At 52.3% G+C, this 17,581-nt stretch overlaps 1 protein-coding gene and 1 long non-coding RNA gene across 10 annotated transcripts in view; both read left to right on the forward strand.

Annotated features, from left to right (window-relative positions):
• GALNS (galactosamine (N-acetyl)-6-sulfatase) overlaps positions 1-10,591 on the forward strand; it is a 38,892-nt gene extending 28,301 nt beyond the window's left edge. For 2 of the 8 annotated variants that reach the window (XM_039696512.1, XM_039696513.1), the window contains exons 12-13: positions 5,362-5,479; positions 8,637-10,591. In XM_039696512.1, coding sequence (XP_039552446.1) covers positions 5,362-5,479; positions 8,637-8,723 — 205 coding nt within the window. In that variant the 3' untranslated portion in view covers positions 8,724-10,591. The other 6 variants (XR_005626262.1, XM_039696508.1, XR_005626263.1 and 3 more) reach the window with 6 other exon arrangements.
• A 681-nt stretch (positions 10,592-11,272) lies between these two features.
• LOC120496270 lies at positions 11,273-16,666 on the forward strand. Of its 2 annotated transcripts, XR_005626268.1 has the most exons (4): positions 11,273-11,932; positions 12,693-13,388; positions 15,150-15,258; positions 16,160-16,666. It is a non-coding gene; the product is annotated as an uncharacterized LOC120496270 (long non-coding RNA). The 2 variants fall into 2 exon arrangements; XR_005626267.1 differs by having other exon boundaries at positions 15,150-16,666.
• Positions 16,667-17,581: the final 915 nt, after the last annotated feature.

Raw genomic sequence — 17,581 nt, forward strand, 5'->3', positions numbered from 1 at the left:
TTCCTTTAGACCCTTGTGTCACCTCATCCTCGGTGCTGAGACGTGAACCCTTTGTGCTTTTTTGTCACCTAGACCAGTGCAGGCTGGGGACAGAAAATCTCTTTTTTTTATAGCTCTCAACTTCACACTGTAACCAGGAATGTGTGTGGGGCAGCACAGAAAGGAGAAGCATTTCCCCGAGTCTGAGCAGGGCTTTGCTTCCTTCCTGGATGCAATAACTGCCCTTGTTACCAAATTTATCCAAATGCAGAACTAAAAGATCTGATAGGTTTTTTTCCTTGGCCAGATTCTGTTATCTTTGGGCTGTGGTGTGTGTGCTAAGTACCACAGAGGGAACTTGTTTCTCCAGTGTAGCAAATTCAGTAAAATTATCTGTTGGTACCATCTTCACAAGCAGTTGTCAGTTTTATTATCTGAGTCAGATTATTGTTCATACAGACATTTACTAAAATACTGCATTATCAGTTGAGAAGAACACAAATAATTACATTTATAAATAAATTAATAACATTTATAAATAAATTATTTATATTATAAATAATATAAATAAATATTTTATTATAAATAATATAAACATATATTTATATATATAGATAAAATATTTATATTTATCTATTTTTATATATATATATTTATGTATATATTGAAAAAGCAAAGCTGGCACGGCTTAAAATACAGTTAGTAAAATACCTAATGCAGCCTGAAGTAGGAAAAGTGTTTTGAAGCCAAAGAATTGATAACAGAAATCTCTGAAATGCTGCCAGTTTGAGCCAGAGGTGCAAAGCTTAATAACAAGTGAGGACAGGGTGAGTACAGCCTGCTCACACCTTGTTGTTACTTCAGGTTTGTAGCAGCTTCTGCTCTGAGCAACGAGTTTATTGAATTATGAACATCAAAATTCCTGTGTTTTACTTAGGGCAATGGATTTTACTATTATGGAAGAAAATGGAAGTGATAAGGCTTGGTTGATGAACATAATGATTTTAGAACACATTAATTAAGAAGAGAGCTCACAAGTGCCTATTTCGAGCAGATGGAAAATTCAGGAAATCATCAGAGAGGTAATTGCAGTGGTTATGGAGCCAGCAAAAAAAGGGAAGGAGCTCCTGAAGGGAAGCTAAAGGGGAAAGGATCTGACAGAAAAGTTGCCAGTCTCACCTTAGTGCTCAGGGCACAAACCTGGCTGTGGGGAAGAGAGAGAAGGTGCAAAACAGGGGGAAATGTGAATAACAACAAAGAGCAAGGATTGTGCCTGAGGGAGGTGCTGACTCCTCATCTTGGAGAAGAGGGAAGTGGTACCAGCTGCATTGCAGGGGTGAATTAGCAGCTGCCACAGGAGAGGTGACACTAAAAGTGTGGAAATGGTGGCTGAGGAGCCTCCGAGGTGACAATAAAAACCATGGAGCACCAACCACGCTGGGCCTGGCTGCAGCAAGGTGGGAGAAGCAGGGGAGCCAGCTGGGATGGTGCAGAGCCAGCTGGAGGGAAGAGGGGAGATAAAACCCACCTGTGGAGGAGAATCATCAGCCTGGAGCCTGGGAATGGGCACAAACACCTCTGGCTGCCCTTTCCCAGGGTCTGGGACAGCCTGGAGCTCGTGCTTCACCAGCCCACAGCCCTCAGGTGTTCTGGGTGGAGTCATGCTGCATGAAAAGGAGTATTGGGAGAAAAAAGCTGCACAAACCAGCTGGAAAAATACAAAATGCAGTTTGCCATCATCTTCATCATCATCATCATCTCCACAGACAGGTTCAGGCAAAGTGGCCTGAAGGACACAGGACATAAATTGTGACTGAGAAAATGAAACTTTGGGAATAGCACAGGAGCAGCCAGCAGGAGGATCAGTGGACAGCTGTTATTTCCTGTCACCTGTTCACCCCCAGATGAAGGCTTTACTCCTCACTCCACCTTTATCCCCTTTGCCACTTCAGTGCTGGGGTTCCTGGCAGTGAAATCCAGGGTTCTGGGAGCTGGGGAGAGAAAACTTCCATGAAAATAGGTGAGCAGGTGGAGGATCAGCACCACCACATCTCCTTATCTGATCATCACAGCTTGGACTCTCCCACCCTGGAGGCCTTTTCCAGCCTGGATGATTCTGGAATTCCAAGGTTTCCCATGGCTCAGTGGCCTCACACCTCCAGGGAAGCATCTGTCCCCAAGATGCTGCTGGACCAGAGGTGACTCAGGCTAAGGGCCACCTTCAGCCTTTGGTTCCTCATTTGTTTTCCTTTGGCTCCTCTGAGTCTCTCCAGTAATTCCAGCAGCAGAGCCCCAAACGTGTCTCTGCCTCCTGCATTGTGCAGACCTTGAATTGCAAATAAACTTGATAATAGGAGAGAGGAACTGAGGAAGACTGAGTAATAAGACAAGATCAAGACTTGGATACCACGGTGCTGCGAAGCCTCAAAGCACTGATAACAGATAAAATCAAATTATCAGAATCTGGGTGTATTTCAGAATTAAAAATAATGGTTTTAATTAAAATAATTCCAGGGGAGAAGGAAGTGAAGTATCATTAGCCACATTTTATGCTCTTCCCATAACTTCATATCAATCTGAGAGCTGCTGTTCCTAGAACCTTGGAATCCTGGAATGGTTTGGATTGGAAGGGGCCTTTAAAGCTCATCCTGTTTAAACTAAACCAGGCTGCTCCAAGCCCTGTCCAGCCTGGTCTAGAGCCCTCTGTCAGGTTTCTGTGACCCCCATTCTGTGAGTTTTTATATTATTCCCATTTTGTCCCAGTCCTCTCAGTTTCCCCACAGCCCCATCACTCCCAGGACAGACAGTGTGAATCAGCAGGACCAGGTGCAAAACAAACATCCTGAAATCCTGCTGGAGGTGCTCCTGGATTGATTTGGGTGCTGATCTGTTTGAGGGTGCATTTAATGATGGCAGACAACCATCCCCTCAGGTGGAAGCCCAAGGAGCCCAGGATTAGAGCAGGGTGAGACAAACCCTCCTCGTGCAGAGCTGGCTTTGCTGGGAGGGCAGGCTGGGGTTAAGCAGCAGAGCAGGTTCCAGGAGCTGTGGGGGGAGGATGGAGCAGATTGCCAAGGCACAATTACAGTAAATGAAGGAAGCACAGCCCACACCTGTGCCTGGGACCCCACGCTCCAATCCAGCCCTGATTGCATCTCCAGGGACTTCCCGGAGGTAAAGTGTCAATTAGTGTAATGACCCTGGACTTTGTCCACTCTGCTCCCTCCTTCTGAGCCTGGAATAATTTCATGGACGCTGGGGGATCTCTTTTAGCAAACTCCTCACAACACCACCTGCTCACCCTCTCATTCTTGCAGTGCTATTCCCAGCTCTCCTTCCCGGGATTGCTGAACTGGAATACGAAATGCAGCTCGGCCCGGAGGCTGCTCCTCCCAGACAATGGTGCCCAGACACCTGTACAGACAATTCCACCTCCTTTTGGAGCAGGGAATGCAGCAAACCTGGCCTTGCAGCCCAGGCCTGCATATGCACTCCGGGAAAGGATGGGACTCCAGGTAGGAGAGGTTCCCAGCTCCCTTAACAGCTCAGACTGATTACCATGAGGTAATTATCCCCATTTTACATGCAAATTCCAGGCACTCTTGCAGATTTTGTCTCAGAATGTACTTGGTAGGGCTGGAGGCAGTTTTAACTCCTGTGCAGTCAGTAAATACTTCACGAATCCATGGATGTGGGATTTTGGGGCATGTTTTGGAGCTGCAGAGGAATGTCTGAGTTAAAACTGAGCCATGGAGCCAAGGCAGGAAAACCAACCCCCATGGAATGGGGATTTCCATGGGGTCAAGAAAAGAAAACCAACCTCCATGGAGCAGGGCTGGATGGGATTTTGGGCAGGAATTGTTCCCTGGGAGGGGGGGCAGGCCCTGGCACAGGTGCCCAGAGCAGCTGTGGCTGCCCCTGGATCCCTGGCAGTGCCCAAGGCCAGGCTGGACAGGGCTGGGATGGTGGAAGGTGTTCCTGCCATGGCAGGGGGGGGGATGAGATGGGCTTTAAATCTCCTCCCACCCAAACCATTCCAGGCTTGTCAGATTCTATGAAATTCAGGAGCTTCTCCAGATCCTCTGGATTTCAGGGTGGTCCTGCAGCTCTCTCCACCAGGACCAGGCAGCTGGGTGTGAGAGCAGCAGCTCCAGCTCCTCATCCCACATTCCCTTCCTGCTCTCTATCAGCACAGCTCAGCCCAGCCCCACAATCAGCCTCTCCCTGGCTGCCTGCCCAGCTGGGATATTTATAGGGTTTACTGGAAGCGCTTGGCACATCGCTGGCCTTCCAAATGTGATTGTTTTGCAAAGAAGGAAATTAGCTGGAGTGTGGGGCTGCTGGCCAGCTTGGCCTGGGAGCAGGGGGAGCCCGAGGTCAGGACCCAGCTGCATTGTTTCTTTTATCTTCAGAAGGAATTTGCCGCTCTCTGTGGGGTTTTTGGTGGTTTTTTAAGTGACTCTTAAGGTGATGGACAAATTGTGCTTTTTAGAAATCCTTGAGATATTAGTGAAGTGCCCCCTGAGCCACTCCAGCAAATACCTGCTGGAGGAGTCGGGTGGGTCAGGATCTGGTCATTGAGAACCACGTTTGGGGCATGGCAGATGGCTCCCAGCTTGGAATAATCAAACTGGAGTGGAGGAATTTGGATGGGGCAGAACCTCGGCGTTTTGTGGAATGGGGGAGGTATTGGACGAGGCCCTTCTATTCTTCTCCTCTCTGTTTGCATAATTTTAGTTCATTTCCTTGGTGGTTGTGGAGTTTAACTGGCCCGGGGTTGTGTTTGAAACCCTTCCTGAGAACACTCTTGTAAAACAAAATATTGACATTCCCTTTGCTTCCCTCCAACAAACGCCTCCGCCGGGGCAGGTGTTCCAGGAGAGCTCTTGGAAGAGTGGGGGCTGAGTGTGGAGAGCTGCTGACCTCAGGTGGGACACGCTGGAAGGGCTGCCTTGGGAAATTTCTGTCCTAAGCTGTCTGGGAGAGTGTTTGTCCTATGTCTGGGAAGTGTCCCTGGATAATCATTGAAGGGACAGCTCGAGGACAACCCAGAAATGCCCTTTTATTTGCTAAGACAATTCCCTTGGGAAGCCACATTTATTCCTAGCAGATCTGCATGAGGAGGAAACATTTGGGGCCCCTGGACCAGCAGTGTGGGCAGCTGAGCTGCTCTGAAGCCAGGTGATTTCTGGGGAGAACCAGCCACTGCCATCCTCGTTGCCCCAAGCAGAGCACCTGCCCCCTGCCAGCGTGGATTTCATCCCCTACAGAGCTGAGGGCAGCTGGCAGGCTGTTTCCACCTCTCCTCCTCCTTGTGGCCCAGCCTGGTGGTGTGGACACAAAGGAAGGCCCAGCAGTAAGCCCTGTGCTTTTCCCCTGCAGTTTTGCCAGTGAGGAGTACCAGCGGGCTGTGGAGCACATCTCGGGGCTGGTGCAGCAGCACAAGGCCACCCTGGTGCCAGGCCAGCCCCAGCTGAACGTGTGTGACCAGGCTGTCATGGTGAGTGCCTGAAGCACAAATGCTCTGGGGAATCCTTGGGGTGAAATACATTTTGTAAAGGTTTCATAAGCTGTCAGTGTTGGGAGGGGATGGAGGAGAGATGCAGTTACCTGCTGGTGGCTTCCTTGCTTGGAGACAGGGCAGATCCTTCTTCTCCTTTCTAATCCCCTTCTGCAATTCTCAAAATCCTGGAATCATGGAATCCTGCACTGATTTGGGTGGGAAGGGATCTTAGAGCTCATCCAGTGCCACCCCTGCCATGGCAGGGACACCTTCCACCATCCCAGGGTGCTCCAAGCCTCATCCAGCCTGGCCTTGGGCACTGCCAGGGATCCAGGGGCAGCCACAGCTGCTCTGGGCACCTGTGCCAGGGCCTGCCCACCCTCACAGGGAGGAATTTCCCCCCAATATCCCATCTATCCCTGCCCTCTTTGTTTTGAGTCCTCTATGGGACAGTTCATTTTCAGTGCTGTACCTCTGATCTTGCTGTGTCTCCTCCAATTCCCCCCATGCCTGAATTTTGCAATCTTTATTGAAATTGAACTTTTTCAGTTCTGTTTTCTCTTTCAAGTCTCCTGTTGGAAAGTTACAGTTTGGCTTTCCTGTCAAACACTGCTTGGTTTGTTGAGAACCTGGGAGAGAAACAGGATAATCTGGGGGAGGTTGTCACTTGACAGGAGACTGTGTATCCGAGGGAATGTGTCTGTGGGCTGACAGACAAAATAGTAACAGGCAAAATCTTCCTGATAATAAATAAATAATCTCCTGAATCAGTCAGAACCTGCTGCCACTGGTCTGTCACCAGCAAAGAACAAAACGTGGAGCTGTGTCCCCTCAGTAACAAGGCAAAGATCTCCCTTAGCTTTGTCCCATCTCTTTATTTTTGGATGTTAATAGGAAAAAGATTTGAGGGCCCATTGTTTCTGTGTTGTTTTCTTTCCTTATTCAACTTTTCCCTTAATAAACACTGTTCTCTGCTCCTCTGGGACCTTTTGGAGTCAGGCACTGTCCCCAGGGCCTGGCTGCTGCCAGAGCCCTGCACTGCAAAGGCATTTCTTCCACAACTGTTCCCAAATGGAAGGCCATCAGTGGGCTGGGGGATCCTAATCCCAGCAGAAATGCTTCAATCCCAGCAGGAAACACAGTGAGTTTCCCACTCTGTGTACACCCCTCACAGGATAACCCCATGGTCACTGCACCAAAATATCAGGAAAGCAGAAATGAAGAGAAGCAAACCTGCAGGGAGTGATTGTGTTGCTGGGCTGGACTCAGGGCTAAATCTGGTTTGGGGGATGCTGGGAGATAAAGATAATTTGCTGACACTATCTCCTGTCACCTGTTCAGTGGTAAGGGTGTCTGTTTGATGTGTCTGGGAGAGAGGAGGAGAATTGTCTTTGCTTACACACAAACAAAGTGTGCGAAGTGTTCAAGGCAGTGTCCAAGGCCACGGAGGGACAGGACACAGGGAATGGCTCCCCCTGCCAAAAGGCAGGGATGGATGGGATTTTGGGCAGGAATTGTTCCCTGTGAGGGTGGGCAGGCCCTGGCACAGTGCCCAGAGCAGCTGCGGCTGCCCCTGGATCCCTGGCAGTGCCCAAGGCCAGGCTGGGCAGGGCTGGGGGGACCTGGCATGGTGGAAGGTGTCCCTGCCATGGCAGGGGTGGCACTGGGTGGGCTTTGAGGTCCCTTCCCACCCAGGCCCTGCAGGATTCCAGCAGGTGGATCACTGCAGCTCCCGGAGCAGCGCTGGGAGCAGGAGCAGGGAGGTGTGTGCAGCCCATCCGTGCAGGGAGCTCCCCCCGAGCCAGCTCTGCTGGGATTTCCTGCTCTGCAAGTGTGGGAGAAGCTGTTCCTGCAGCTCGGGCTGGCCTGCCTCTGGCACACGTGGTGTCCCCAGGGCTCCCAGGCCAGCCCGGGCGGGACTGGGGCTGCGGGAGGGCAGCACAGACCGTTTCTTGTTCTGCTTTTTCAAAAGAACAAACATTTCAGTTCATGTGGTCCTTTGGCTCTCGGTTCCTTCTGCAGAGTGCTCTGAGTTTTCCAGCCGTGGCTGCACATCTTAAACCGGAGGAACAGATTTAGAAAACGCCATGAATTGTTCAGAAAGCCTGCGGAGCCCTCGGTGCAGAGGTGTCTCCAGCACAGCTCCCTCTGTGTCTGCTCCTCTGCAGGAATAGCTGGTGTCTCACTGCCATCTGTTGTCAGCTCCATGGAACAAAAACCTGCTCCAGTGGTTTTTTTCCTGGGGTTGAGCATTTCTTTTCTGTAGGAATTTAATTCCAAGAAAACAGAAATATTTGCAGGGTGAAAATCAGCAAAATGAAAGGCAAGAGGTCAGTTTGACCTGGCCTTTAATAGGGAACAGCAGGAATGTCCCGTGGATGGACAGACCTGAGAGAGGGAGGCACAAAAGATTCCTGAAGGCAGAATGGGAAGTGTTATCTGCCCTTCCCATGACCACAATCCCACATTTTAAATGGCAAAACCTCATTAAATTTAAAATGTTCATCTATCCAAATTCCTTCCTCCATTAATGCCTCTGGAAGCTGAGGTTGGCAGTGGATCTCCTTTTTCTGTTCTACACATTCAGGTAGCCCAAGAAACGTGGAAACAAGGAAAACAAACAGTTTTGGTGTGCACTGGAAGAGGTGTCTCAGGAATGCTTCCTGCCCCCTCTGCCCATGGATTCATCCATCAAAACGCTCATTAAAATACCAGCATTCTTATCTCTCTCACACCCTTGGCCTTCTGCTGCCTTTTGCTTCCTCAGGACAGTGGATATTGCAGTGCTGAGAATGGGAACTCCAGGAAAACTGGGGGTGCCACCAAAGCCTCCTGCTCTGCTTGCTCTGTGCTGCCACAGGAGGCACAGGAGGGTCAGCAGATCCCAGCAGGCTGGGCTGGGAGAGGCCAGGCAGGGCCCAGGACAGGGAATCATCTGCTGCACAGCATTTTAGCCTTTCCCAGCTTTTATTTGAGCACTGTTTGGAGTGGGGAAGTTTATGAGCCGGGAGGCTTGGGCTGCAAGAGGAGTTCCATTTTTCAAGCAGCACATAAAAGTGTCTTTGTGAGGATTATAAAGAGCTGGCTGGGGCGAGAGCTTAGCAGATACTTGGTGTGAATCATCTTTCTGTCTATTTCTGTTTGTTTTTAACAGAATTGGGCTCCTCCAGGCTGTGAGAAGCTTGGGAAGTGCCTGAAAGCACCAGAGTCTGATCCTAAGAAATGCTCTTGGCCTCACTGATGGCTGCAGCCCTCCAGAGCTACCCAGAGGCACTGGACATCCAGTTTCCAATGCCTGCTCCTGCTGGCACTCCTGTTTACACAGGAAGGGTGTGATGTGTGCATGATATCATCACTTGCTCTTCCAAAAGGGCCAGTGTTTATATTCCTCGTGCTCAGGGTTTAGCCTCTACTCCTCTCTTCCCCCAGTTCTTTCCCTAAATGGTAACTCCAGTGAGGATTGGGTCAGCTGTAAAAGCTCTCTGGACAGCCACAACCGTGCCATCAGCCCCATGGATCACTCCTGCTCCTTCCACCCAGCCTTGCTCACTGGGCTGCCCCAACAGGAGCCACGGGGCAGGTCAGGAAACTCAGAGCTGCCAGAGAGCCCTGCCCAAACTGCCCATGTTTCGTTTGCCTGTAGCTTGTTGTTTTAACATTTGCTTTCCATTGTGAACTCTGGACATCAACTTGTTTTTCCTTTCTCCCCAAATTTGTGAGTCCTGGGTGCAAACCAGGGATCCCTCCTGCTCACTGAGGGGTTTGGATCCAGGGAGAATGCCCTCAGTTCCTTCCATGTGTAGCTGCAAACGTTCCCTAGGCCATGGTTTAGGAAAGGTGGGACTGTGTTCAGGTGAGTGTTGCATTGGGGTTCCAGCCCCTGCCAGCCTGAAGGGGCTCCAGGAGAGCTGGAGAGGGACTTTGGGAAAGGGCCTGGGGGGACAGGACACAGGGAATGGCTCCCACTGCCAGAGGGCAGGGATGGATGGGATTTTGGGCAGGAATTGTTCCCTGGCAGGGTGGGCAGGCCCTGGCACAGGTGCCCAGAGCAGCTGTGGCTGCCCCTGGATCCCTGGCAGTGCCCAAGGCCAGCCTGGGATAGTGGAAGTGGGGTTGCACTGGGTGAGCTTTCAGGTCTTTTCCAACCCAGACCATTCCAGGATTCTGTTGCCAGTTTTTGGTGCAGGACATTTGTGGGGAGCTGGGGGTCAGGTGTTCATTTTGGGGCTTCCCTTCATTTCCAAAAATCTGGGTCTAGAGCTGGTCCAAGCCACGCTTCCCATCTCGAGCTCTGGCCTCAGAAATGCCCCTTGGCACCAGCCCTTGACTCCTGACCCTGTTTCCAGCACATGCTGTCCCAGGAATTCTCCTTGTGCAAACCTTGCCCAGCCTGGCTGCAGCTCTCCTTTAGCCAGAGTTCCTGGGGAGCAGGAGCCTTTGCTCAATCCTGCAGGGCAGATCCCTGCTCTGCCTTGGAGCCCGTTCCACACCCTTGCCTGTCTGCAATAAACCTGTCTGGAGCAAAACCAGCCTGCTCTGGCCTCCAGGGCAGCAGCTGGAGGGAGCCTGAGCATGTCTGGGTTCAGACTGAAACAGGGGAAGTTTGGGTTGGATACAAGGAAGGGATTGCTCCCTGTGAGGGTGGGGAGGCCTTGGCACAGGGTGCCCAGAGAAGCTTGGAGCAGCCTGGGCTAGTGGAAGGTGTGGGGTGGAGCAGGGTGAGCTTTTAGATCCCTTCCCACCCAAACCATTCCATGATTCTCCATTTGTCCCACCCACAGCTCTCCTTCACCCCTCCAGTGTTTTCCAAGCACAGGTGCCCTGTCTGTGTGATGTTGTGCTGCCTTAGGAAAATCCAGGTGCTCTGTACCTGGAAACAGCTCAAATTCCTCCCCAGCTAAGCTTGGAGCTGCTTGAGAGCTCTGCTCCTGTGCCAGCTGTGGTGCTCCCACCAGCTCCAGGCTCCCAGCTGCTGGTTCCTACCCTCCTGTAATCCCAAATCTTCCCATTCCCCCCTCCCATGCTTTATGTACCTGTGATCCCCTCCACAGTAACTCCTGCTGTGTGTCTCCTGAAGCTGGATAATCCCATTAAACTGGAATGAGAACAGCCCTTGGGTCAGCTCTTGCTGTTGCACCTCTCAGAAATCCCAGCCAGCATTTCAGGGATCCCTGCACATCTGCAAGTGGCATTTGTTTATAGCCCACATTTCTTAGGATGTTCCTAATTGTCCTTCAAGTGTATCACAGCATTCCAGCTCATCCATAACATTCCTCCTTGTTTAGACACAGCTCAAGGCTTGGGAGATGTGGCCAGCAGCTCCCTCGGAGGGGAGCCCAGGGCTGGGAGTGGTTGTGGGTCTGTCAGCACAGGAGACCAGCAAAAACCAGGAGCTCCCCATGTGCTGGGGCTGCTCCACCTCTGCTTTAGGGCTTCTCCATGTCCAGAGAAGGGAACGGAGCTGGGAATGGGGCTGGGGAATCCTGAGGGAGCTGGGAATGGGGCTGGGGAATCCTGAGGGAGCTGGGAATGGGGCTGGGGAATCCTGAGGGAGCTGGGAAGGGCTGGAGAGTCCTGAGGGAGCTGGGAATGGGGCTGGGGAATCCTGAGGGAGCTGGGAAGGGCTGGAGAGTCCTGAGGGAGCTGGGAAGGGAATGGAGAGTCCTGAGGGAGCTGGGAAGGGCTGGAGAGTCCTGAGGGAGCTGGGAAGGGGATGGAGAGTCCTGAGGGAGCTGAGGGGGCTCAGCCTGGAGAAAAGGAGCTCAGGGGGCCCTTGTGGCTCTGCACAGCTCCTGCCAGGAGGGGACAGGTCCCAGAAAACAGGGACAGGAGGAGAGTTGTGCCAGGGGAGGGTCAGGTTGAATATCAGGGAATTTTTTCCTGGAAAGGGTGACGAGCATTGGCACAGGGCAGTGGTGACATCCCCAGCCCTGAAGCGCTGAAAACCACGTGGCTGTGGCACTGGGGTGGCCGTGGTGCTGGGCTGAAGGCTCCATGATCTCCAAGGTCTTTTCCAGCCCCGGTGGCTTTGCTTGCACAGTTCTGTCCCTGGCACTGGCAGAGCCCTGCATTCCCTGTGAATCTCCACCAGAGGAGGGAGTCCATGGCTGCAGCTCCCTGGCCATCCTGCCAGCCCTCAGATCCCGGGGAGGCAACAGCACCTGCTGGGGTTTTGTGCTGCTCAGGAAGAGCTCCCCAGGATCAGAGCTGGGCCCTGGCCTGGCCACGCTCCTCAGTGCCCAGAGTTTGCTCTGGGCACCTCCTCCCTGTGCCCTGCCTGCTGCTTTTTCCTTTGCTCTTTCCCAGCTGCACTTTGGAAGATCCTGCTTTGCCCCTGGAAGTTGCTCTGAGCAGCCACGGGGTTTGTCCCCCTCCCAGCACAGCAATCCCTCATTCCTGGAGTAATCTCAGGACACAGATCCTGGAGGGAAATGTTGCACTTGAAAGCAAGTAAGTGAAGCCATGACGTGTCTGTTTAGAGTAAAAGGACACGAAGCAGATAATAAATTATCAGGGTTTAATGTGACAAAGCTTCTGCTTTAAATTTAAATAGGAATAGTTGTTTTACAGCTGGATAATAGGAGGAATTTTAATTGAATGCCTTTCCTAAAATTGTACAGATTTAAAAGTTGTGAGGTGAAGAACTCAGGAGGAAAAATAAACTAATTTATCAGCAATGCAGTCTGTGATTTCACCTGGGAGCCAAGGGAGTAACACCTTGCTTTGGGGCACTCTCCCAGATTCACCTCCTGGATCATGGGAGTGACTGGGGTTAAAAAATAACTTGGTTTGTTTTCCTGGAATTATTTTTACCCAGATCAATCTCCCAGCCCAGACAGTGCAGTTCAGAGGCTGGGGGGACCCAGGGCCAGCACAGGGTGGGGATGGTGCCTGCAGCCCTCACTGCCCAGCTGGGGCACAAAGTGGCCACATCTGCCCCTAAAAACCACCCTGAGCTGCTGCCCTGAGCCTTCCCAGTTTGGAACTGGGGCAGGAGGGATTTCCTGCCCACTCAGGCACCTGCAGCAGCCCAACTGCTCTGGTGGTGGCTCCTGCTCTGGAGCTATGAGACAGAAATGCCAGAGGAGTGCTGCAGTTTGGGGCTGAGATGTTCCTTTCTTTCTGTTTATTATGCTGAACGCTAAAAGCTCAATCTCTTCCTGCCCTAAGAGTCCAAAGAATTTCTTTCTTGCCTTTAATTTCCAATTAGCTGAGCCTCTCAAGCCTCCCAGCTCTGCCCCTGAGGCTCTGTTATCATCCCACCCTCGGTGCAGAGAAGCTTCTGAAATGGATGGAACTAATAATCGTGGAGGAGCTGGGGCTGCACTTCCAGCCTCGGGCTGCAGCACTGGAGCCTTGATTTCAAATCCTGCAGCGACAAATGGATTATTTCTGTGGCAAATTAGTCCCTGGGGACCAGCAATTTGGGGAGCTGAATGCTGGAACTGGGAAGCAGCAGATCAATTCCCAACACTTAGAGGCAAGGTTAATGCCCTGCAAACTGCCCTGAGTGCAGCAGCGAGCAGAACAGGGCCCTGCCTGGCCAAGGGGGCCTCAGGAATGTGGCCAAGGGAAGATGGAGAACTCTGGAGCAAGGGAAGTGAGATCCATGGATTTGCTGGTAAAACCTGGGGGCTGTTCTGGGGCAGTGACAGTGGGATTTGACTAAAAGAAGTGGAACTGATGTCTCCAAGAAGGAGGCTGTGGGACTTGGGACAGTGGTGGCAGTGGCAGCTCCCATCCCTGTCACCTCCAGCCCTTCCCAGACATCATGGACAGCGTCCCAAAATTCCTGTTTCACATAAGGGATCTCCTCAAGGTTGGACACTCTTATTTTCCCCAGTGACAACAGCTTTGAAATAACCCCAGGAAAGCATTCCAGCAGCTGAGGAAGGACCCATGGAAGGTGAGAACTGAAGGGAGGAAGGTTTGGGGTGCTGGGAGGTGATTTTTGGCTGCAGAGTCCCCAGCAGCCTCTGGAGCACAGCCAGCAGAGAAATCCCTCCCCGGGGATCCTGCCCTGCTCCTCAGCACTGGGAAACTTTACAAACTAAACACACTTTTATTCTCCTAAGAGTTCCTTTGCTTGTTCAGCTTCCAAATAACTGTTCTGCAGTTTGAATGGCCTGTTTTCCATCTCCCCTAGCAGTTAGAATACTTGGAAATCGACTTTTCCTTTTGTTTTCTGGTAGCACTGGATGTTTTTCTGTGTTATCAGGAGGCGACACTGTGGTGCCCCTTGAATTAAACTGTCAGGTATTAAGAACAGCTGTAAGGGAAGAACTGAAATCCCATTTTGGGTTCTTTTCTCCTGTGGAAAATGGCTATTTTAAACACCAAGGCTCCATTTGCCTGTCTCCTTTATATCCCCTTCCACCGTTTAAAGTTTTGTTGTTGCTTGAAGCCTAGTTGGGATTATATAAATCCTAAATAAAGGTGGATCCGTAGCCAGAAGCTTGCGGTCTTTTAGGAGGGAGAAAAAACCTCTGCCTTCCAGCTTCTGCAGAGAGGCAATCTGGCAGCTCTGCAGGCCTTTGTCCCTCTTGGAGTCACTTAACATCCTCTGGGTGACAGGAGGTTGGTAGCACAATTCCCAGCTGAAAGGGAGAGCAGATAAAAGCCAGCAGCGAGGAATGCAAGCCAAATCCATTAGTTCTGGATCAGACACAAAACCCAGGCTGGCCAGGGCAGAGAGAGGAGTTTTGTGTCTTCTCCAAGGGCCTGATCCAACCTGCTGCAGCAGGCAGGAGTGCTGCCTTGGGCTCCCGGGGAGCCAGAGCTGGATCACCACGTATTTCCCTCTCTTAGGGGGACAAAACCAGGTCTGAGGCTTCCATCCTGAGCCCAGGGATCTGGCTGGGGAGCTGCATTCTTCTGGTGTTGAAATAAGATATTTTAAATTTGTGTTGGTGGTTTTTTTTGTTGGTGGTTTTTTTTTTTTTTTAGGGGTTTAAAGTGCATGAGTTTCCTCAGCTGAGATTGAAACATTCCAGTGGATTTGCAGGGAAATTTTTCTGCTCGTTTTCCCTCGTGGAAGGGGGATGTTGAAATTTGGGGCATTTTGTTCCCCTTCACACTGAGGTGTTAAAATCCTGAACAGAACAGGAACTTCCAGGCTCAGCGCAGCTCTTTAATTGCCTGGTTAAGCTGATTAAAGTTAGTTCCCAAGCTTTTGTATTCCCAGTTCCTGTGCTCCCTGGCTAACAACACCTCTCCCATCAGGACCTCAAAGCACTTTTAAATCACTGATGGCCTCGCTGTCCAGAAAAGAGCAAACCCAGAGTTCCGTGGGGGAATGCAGATTCCAGGTGGTGATTCCTCTGCCAGGCAGCCCTGAGCCACGGGCGGATGTGGAGTCACCTCCCGGCTGATATTCCAGAGCCCTTTGACATCACATTTGGAAAGGGGTCCTAGGAAAGTTCTTTGCAGATGGAAATTGCAGTAGGAGGCAGCGGTGTTGTTTGAAAGGTGGAACGATCACAGGGAAAACTGATTTCCTTGGGGTGTTCCAGTCCAGTCTGTGCTGGTGGGTGCAGTTGGAATCCTTGGAGATGGGGGATAAACGAGGAGTTCAGACAGGAATCTCAGGAATGTTGTCTTTTAACCATGATTTCTGGCAGCTGAGTCACTGCAAGTCCAGTTTGGTGCAACCTTTGTGCCCTTCCAGGCAGAACTGATGGGGACAGACTGATCCCACATCCGAGGAGGAGGAGGAGCAGAGATCCCTGGCTGTGGGGTGGAGCAGTGGGGGCACGCAGCAGCCCATCCTGCTGAAGGTTTGCCAGGGCTTGGTTGGATTGAGGGGCCTGGGAACCTCACTCAGCCTCCAGGAAAATGTGGTGGAGTCTCCTGCAGTGAGGGTGGGATGGTGGGGGGGTCACAGGGGTGACACAGACCCCTCGTTCTGGCCCCTTCGTTAGCGAGAGCTGCCTGGCAGGCTGAAAAGATCCCTTTTCCCAGGAAATAAGCTCTTGCTTATTTATTTCCACGAGTAGGCAGATAAATTCCATCAGCAATTCCATCTGCCAGGAAGAAGAGGAGTTGCTGGAACAGCTCATTGTCCAGTGCTGTGCTTGTAAGGTCACCAGAGGAACCCGTCCAGCTCCTCACAGGGAGTGTGAGCCCTGCGAGCCCTGGTTCCCCTGGCAGACCCTGGCCTTCCCCCTCTGCTGCCCTGCAACAGCTGCCCAAAAGGATTCTTCTGGTACCAAAGAGATAATCTGAGTTCAGGGAAAATCTTAGTTTGTGGGGGAATGGCTGTGAAGGGAGCACGGGCTGTCTCTGGCAGCAGAGTTAACCTTAACGGGAGTTGGGATTGTGCAGCCTGGGGAAGAGCAGGATGCAGGGGGACCCGAGGGCTCTTTCCAGTGCCTGGAGGGGTTCTGAGAGAGCTGGAGAGGGACTGGGGACAAGGGCCAGGGTAAGGGGGAATGGCTTTTCCAGAGGGCAGGGTTACATGGGATATTAGGGAGAAATTCCTCCCTGTGAGGGTGGGCAGGCCCTGGATCAATGGCAGTGTTCAAGGCCAGGTGCAGCCTGGGCTAGTGGAAGGTGTCCCTGCCATGGCAAGGGCTCTCCAGAGGGTGTGGGTGAAGTTTTCCCAGTCACAGCTCTGGGCAGCAAACACTGAGCTCAGCCAGGGGTGTTACAGGCTCCAACTGCTTCTGCTTTCCACAGCGAGCCGTGCCCGGACGGCTCTGGGGCAGAGCCAAGGTGTATTTGCTAATGGAAGAGGAGATCTGAACCCATTTGGTGGATTTCGCATGGCCAAACAACATTCACCACCAGGAGATGGGAGGTGGGAGCTGTGGGAGCTCCCTGCCCTGCCCAGGGCTCAGTGACACCAGGAGCTGTTGGTCCAGGACCTGGGGCTGTGTTATTGTCCCTCATCCCAACCAACACGTTTAACAAACACAGAACGACTCCAGGAGTTCACACGAGGTGATGAGGGATGGAAAAGCAGGAAACAGTGAACTCCTGAGGAGTTTGCTGTCTGTGGAAGGCTGGGCAGGGCGAGGGGGTGGAAATGGAGCCGCCAGGCAGGGAGCTCCGTTCTGAGGCTGGGGACAGACAGGGAAATCCAGCTCCACACGGAGCAGGTACCTGGGAGCTCTTCAGAGGGGAGCCTGGGGCTCCAACCACTGCTGTGCCAGGGTTCCATGCCCCTGGGAACTGCAGCTCCATGTGCCAGGGGTCCATGCCCCTGGGAATTGCAGCTCCATGTGCCAAGGAGCCAGGGCTCCATGCCCCTGGGAATTGCAGCTCCATGCACCAGGATTATCAGAGTTCCATGTCCCTGGGAATTGCAGCTGCATGTGCCAAGGAGCCAGGGCTCCATGTCCCTGGGAATTGCGGCTCCATGTCCCTGGGAATTGCAGCTGCATGTGCCAAGGAGCCAGGGCTCCATGTCCCTGGGAATTGCAGCTCCATGTGCCAAGGAGCCAGGGCTCCATGCCCCTGGGAATTGCAGCTCCATGTGCCAAGGAGCCAGGGCTCCATGCACGGGGGGATTTGGGCTCTGTGCAGGGAGTGTCAGAGCTCCACACACCAGAGGTATCGCTGCCTTGTGTCCTGGGGTACCAGACCTTCCTGGGGGGCTGGGGGCTCTGGGATGGCTCCATGTCTGGAGTATCAGACTTCCATGCACTGGGAATTTGGGGCTCTGTGCACAGGGATACCAGAGCTCTGTGTGCCCGGGGGCTGATGCTCCATGCTCCAGCATACCAGAGCTCTGAATACCGGGGGGACTGGGGCTCAATGCCCTGGGGTACCAGACCCCAAATACCGGGGGGATGGATACTCAATGCTCCAGGATACCAGAGCTCCACACTCCGGAGTACTGGAACTCCAAATATGGGGGGGACTGGGGCTCAGTGCCCCGGGATATTGGAGCTCTACACCCCGGGGGTACCAGAGCCCCAAATACCGGGGGGATGGATACTCAATGCTCCAGGATAGCAGAGCTCCACACTCCGGAATACCAAAACTCCAAACACCGGAGGGATGGATGCTCCATGTCCCGGGATACTGGAACTCCAAATACTGGGGGGATGGAAGCTCAATGTCCCGGGATACTGGAACTCCAAATACCGGGGGGCC

This window comes from Passer montanus, unplaced genomic scaffold (assembly GCF_014805655.1).
Source record: "Passer montanus isolate IOZ18808 unplaced genomic scaffold, ASM1480565v1 scaffold98, whole genome shotgun sequence".
Classification (NCBI taxonomy): domain Eukaryota; kingdom Metazoa; phylum Chordata; class Aves; order Passeriformes; family Passeridae; genus Passer; species Passer montanus.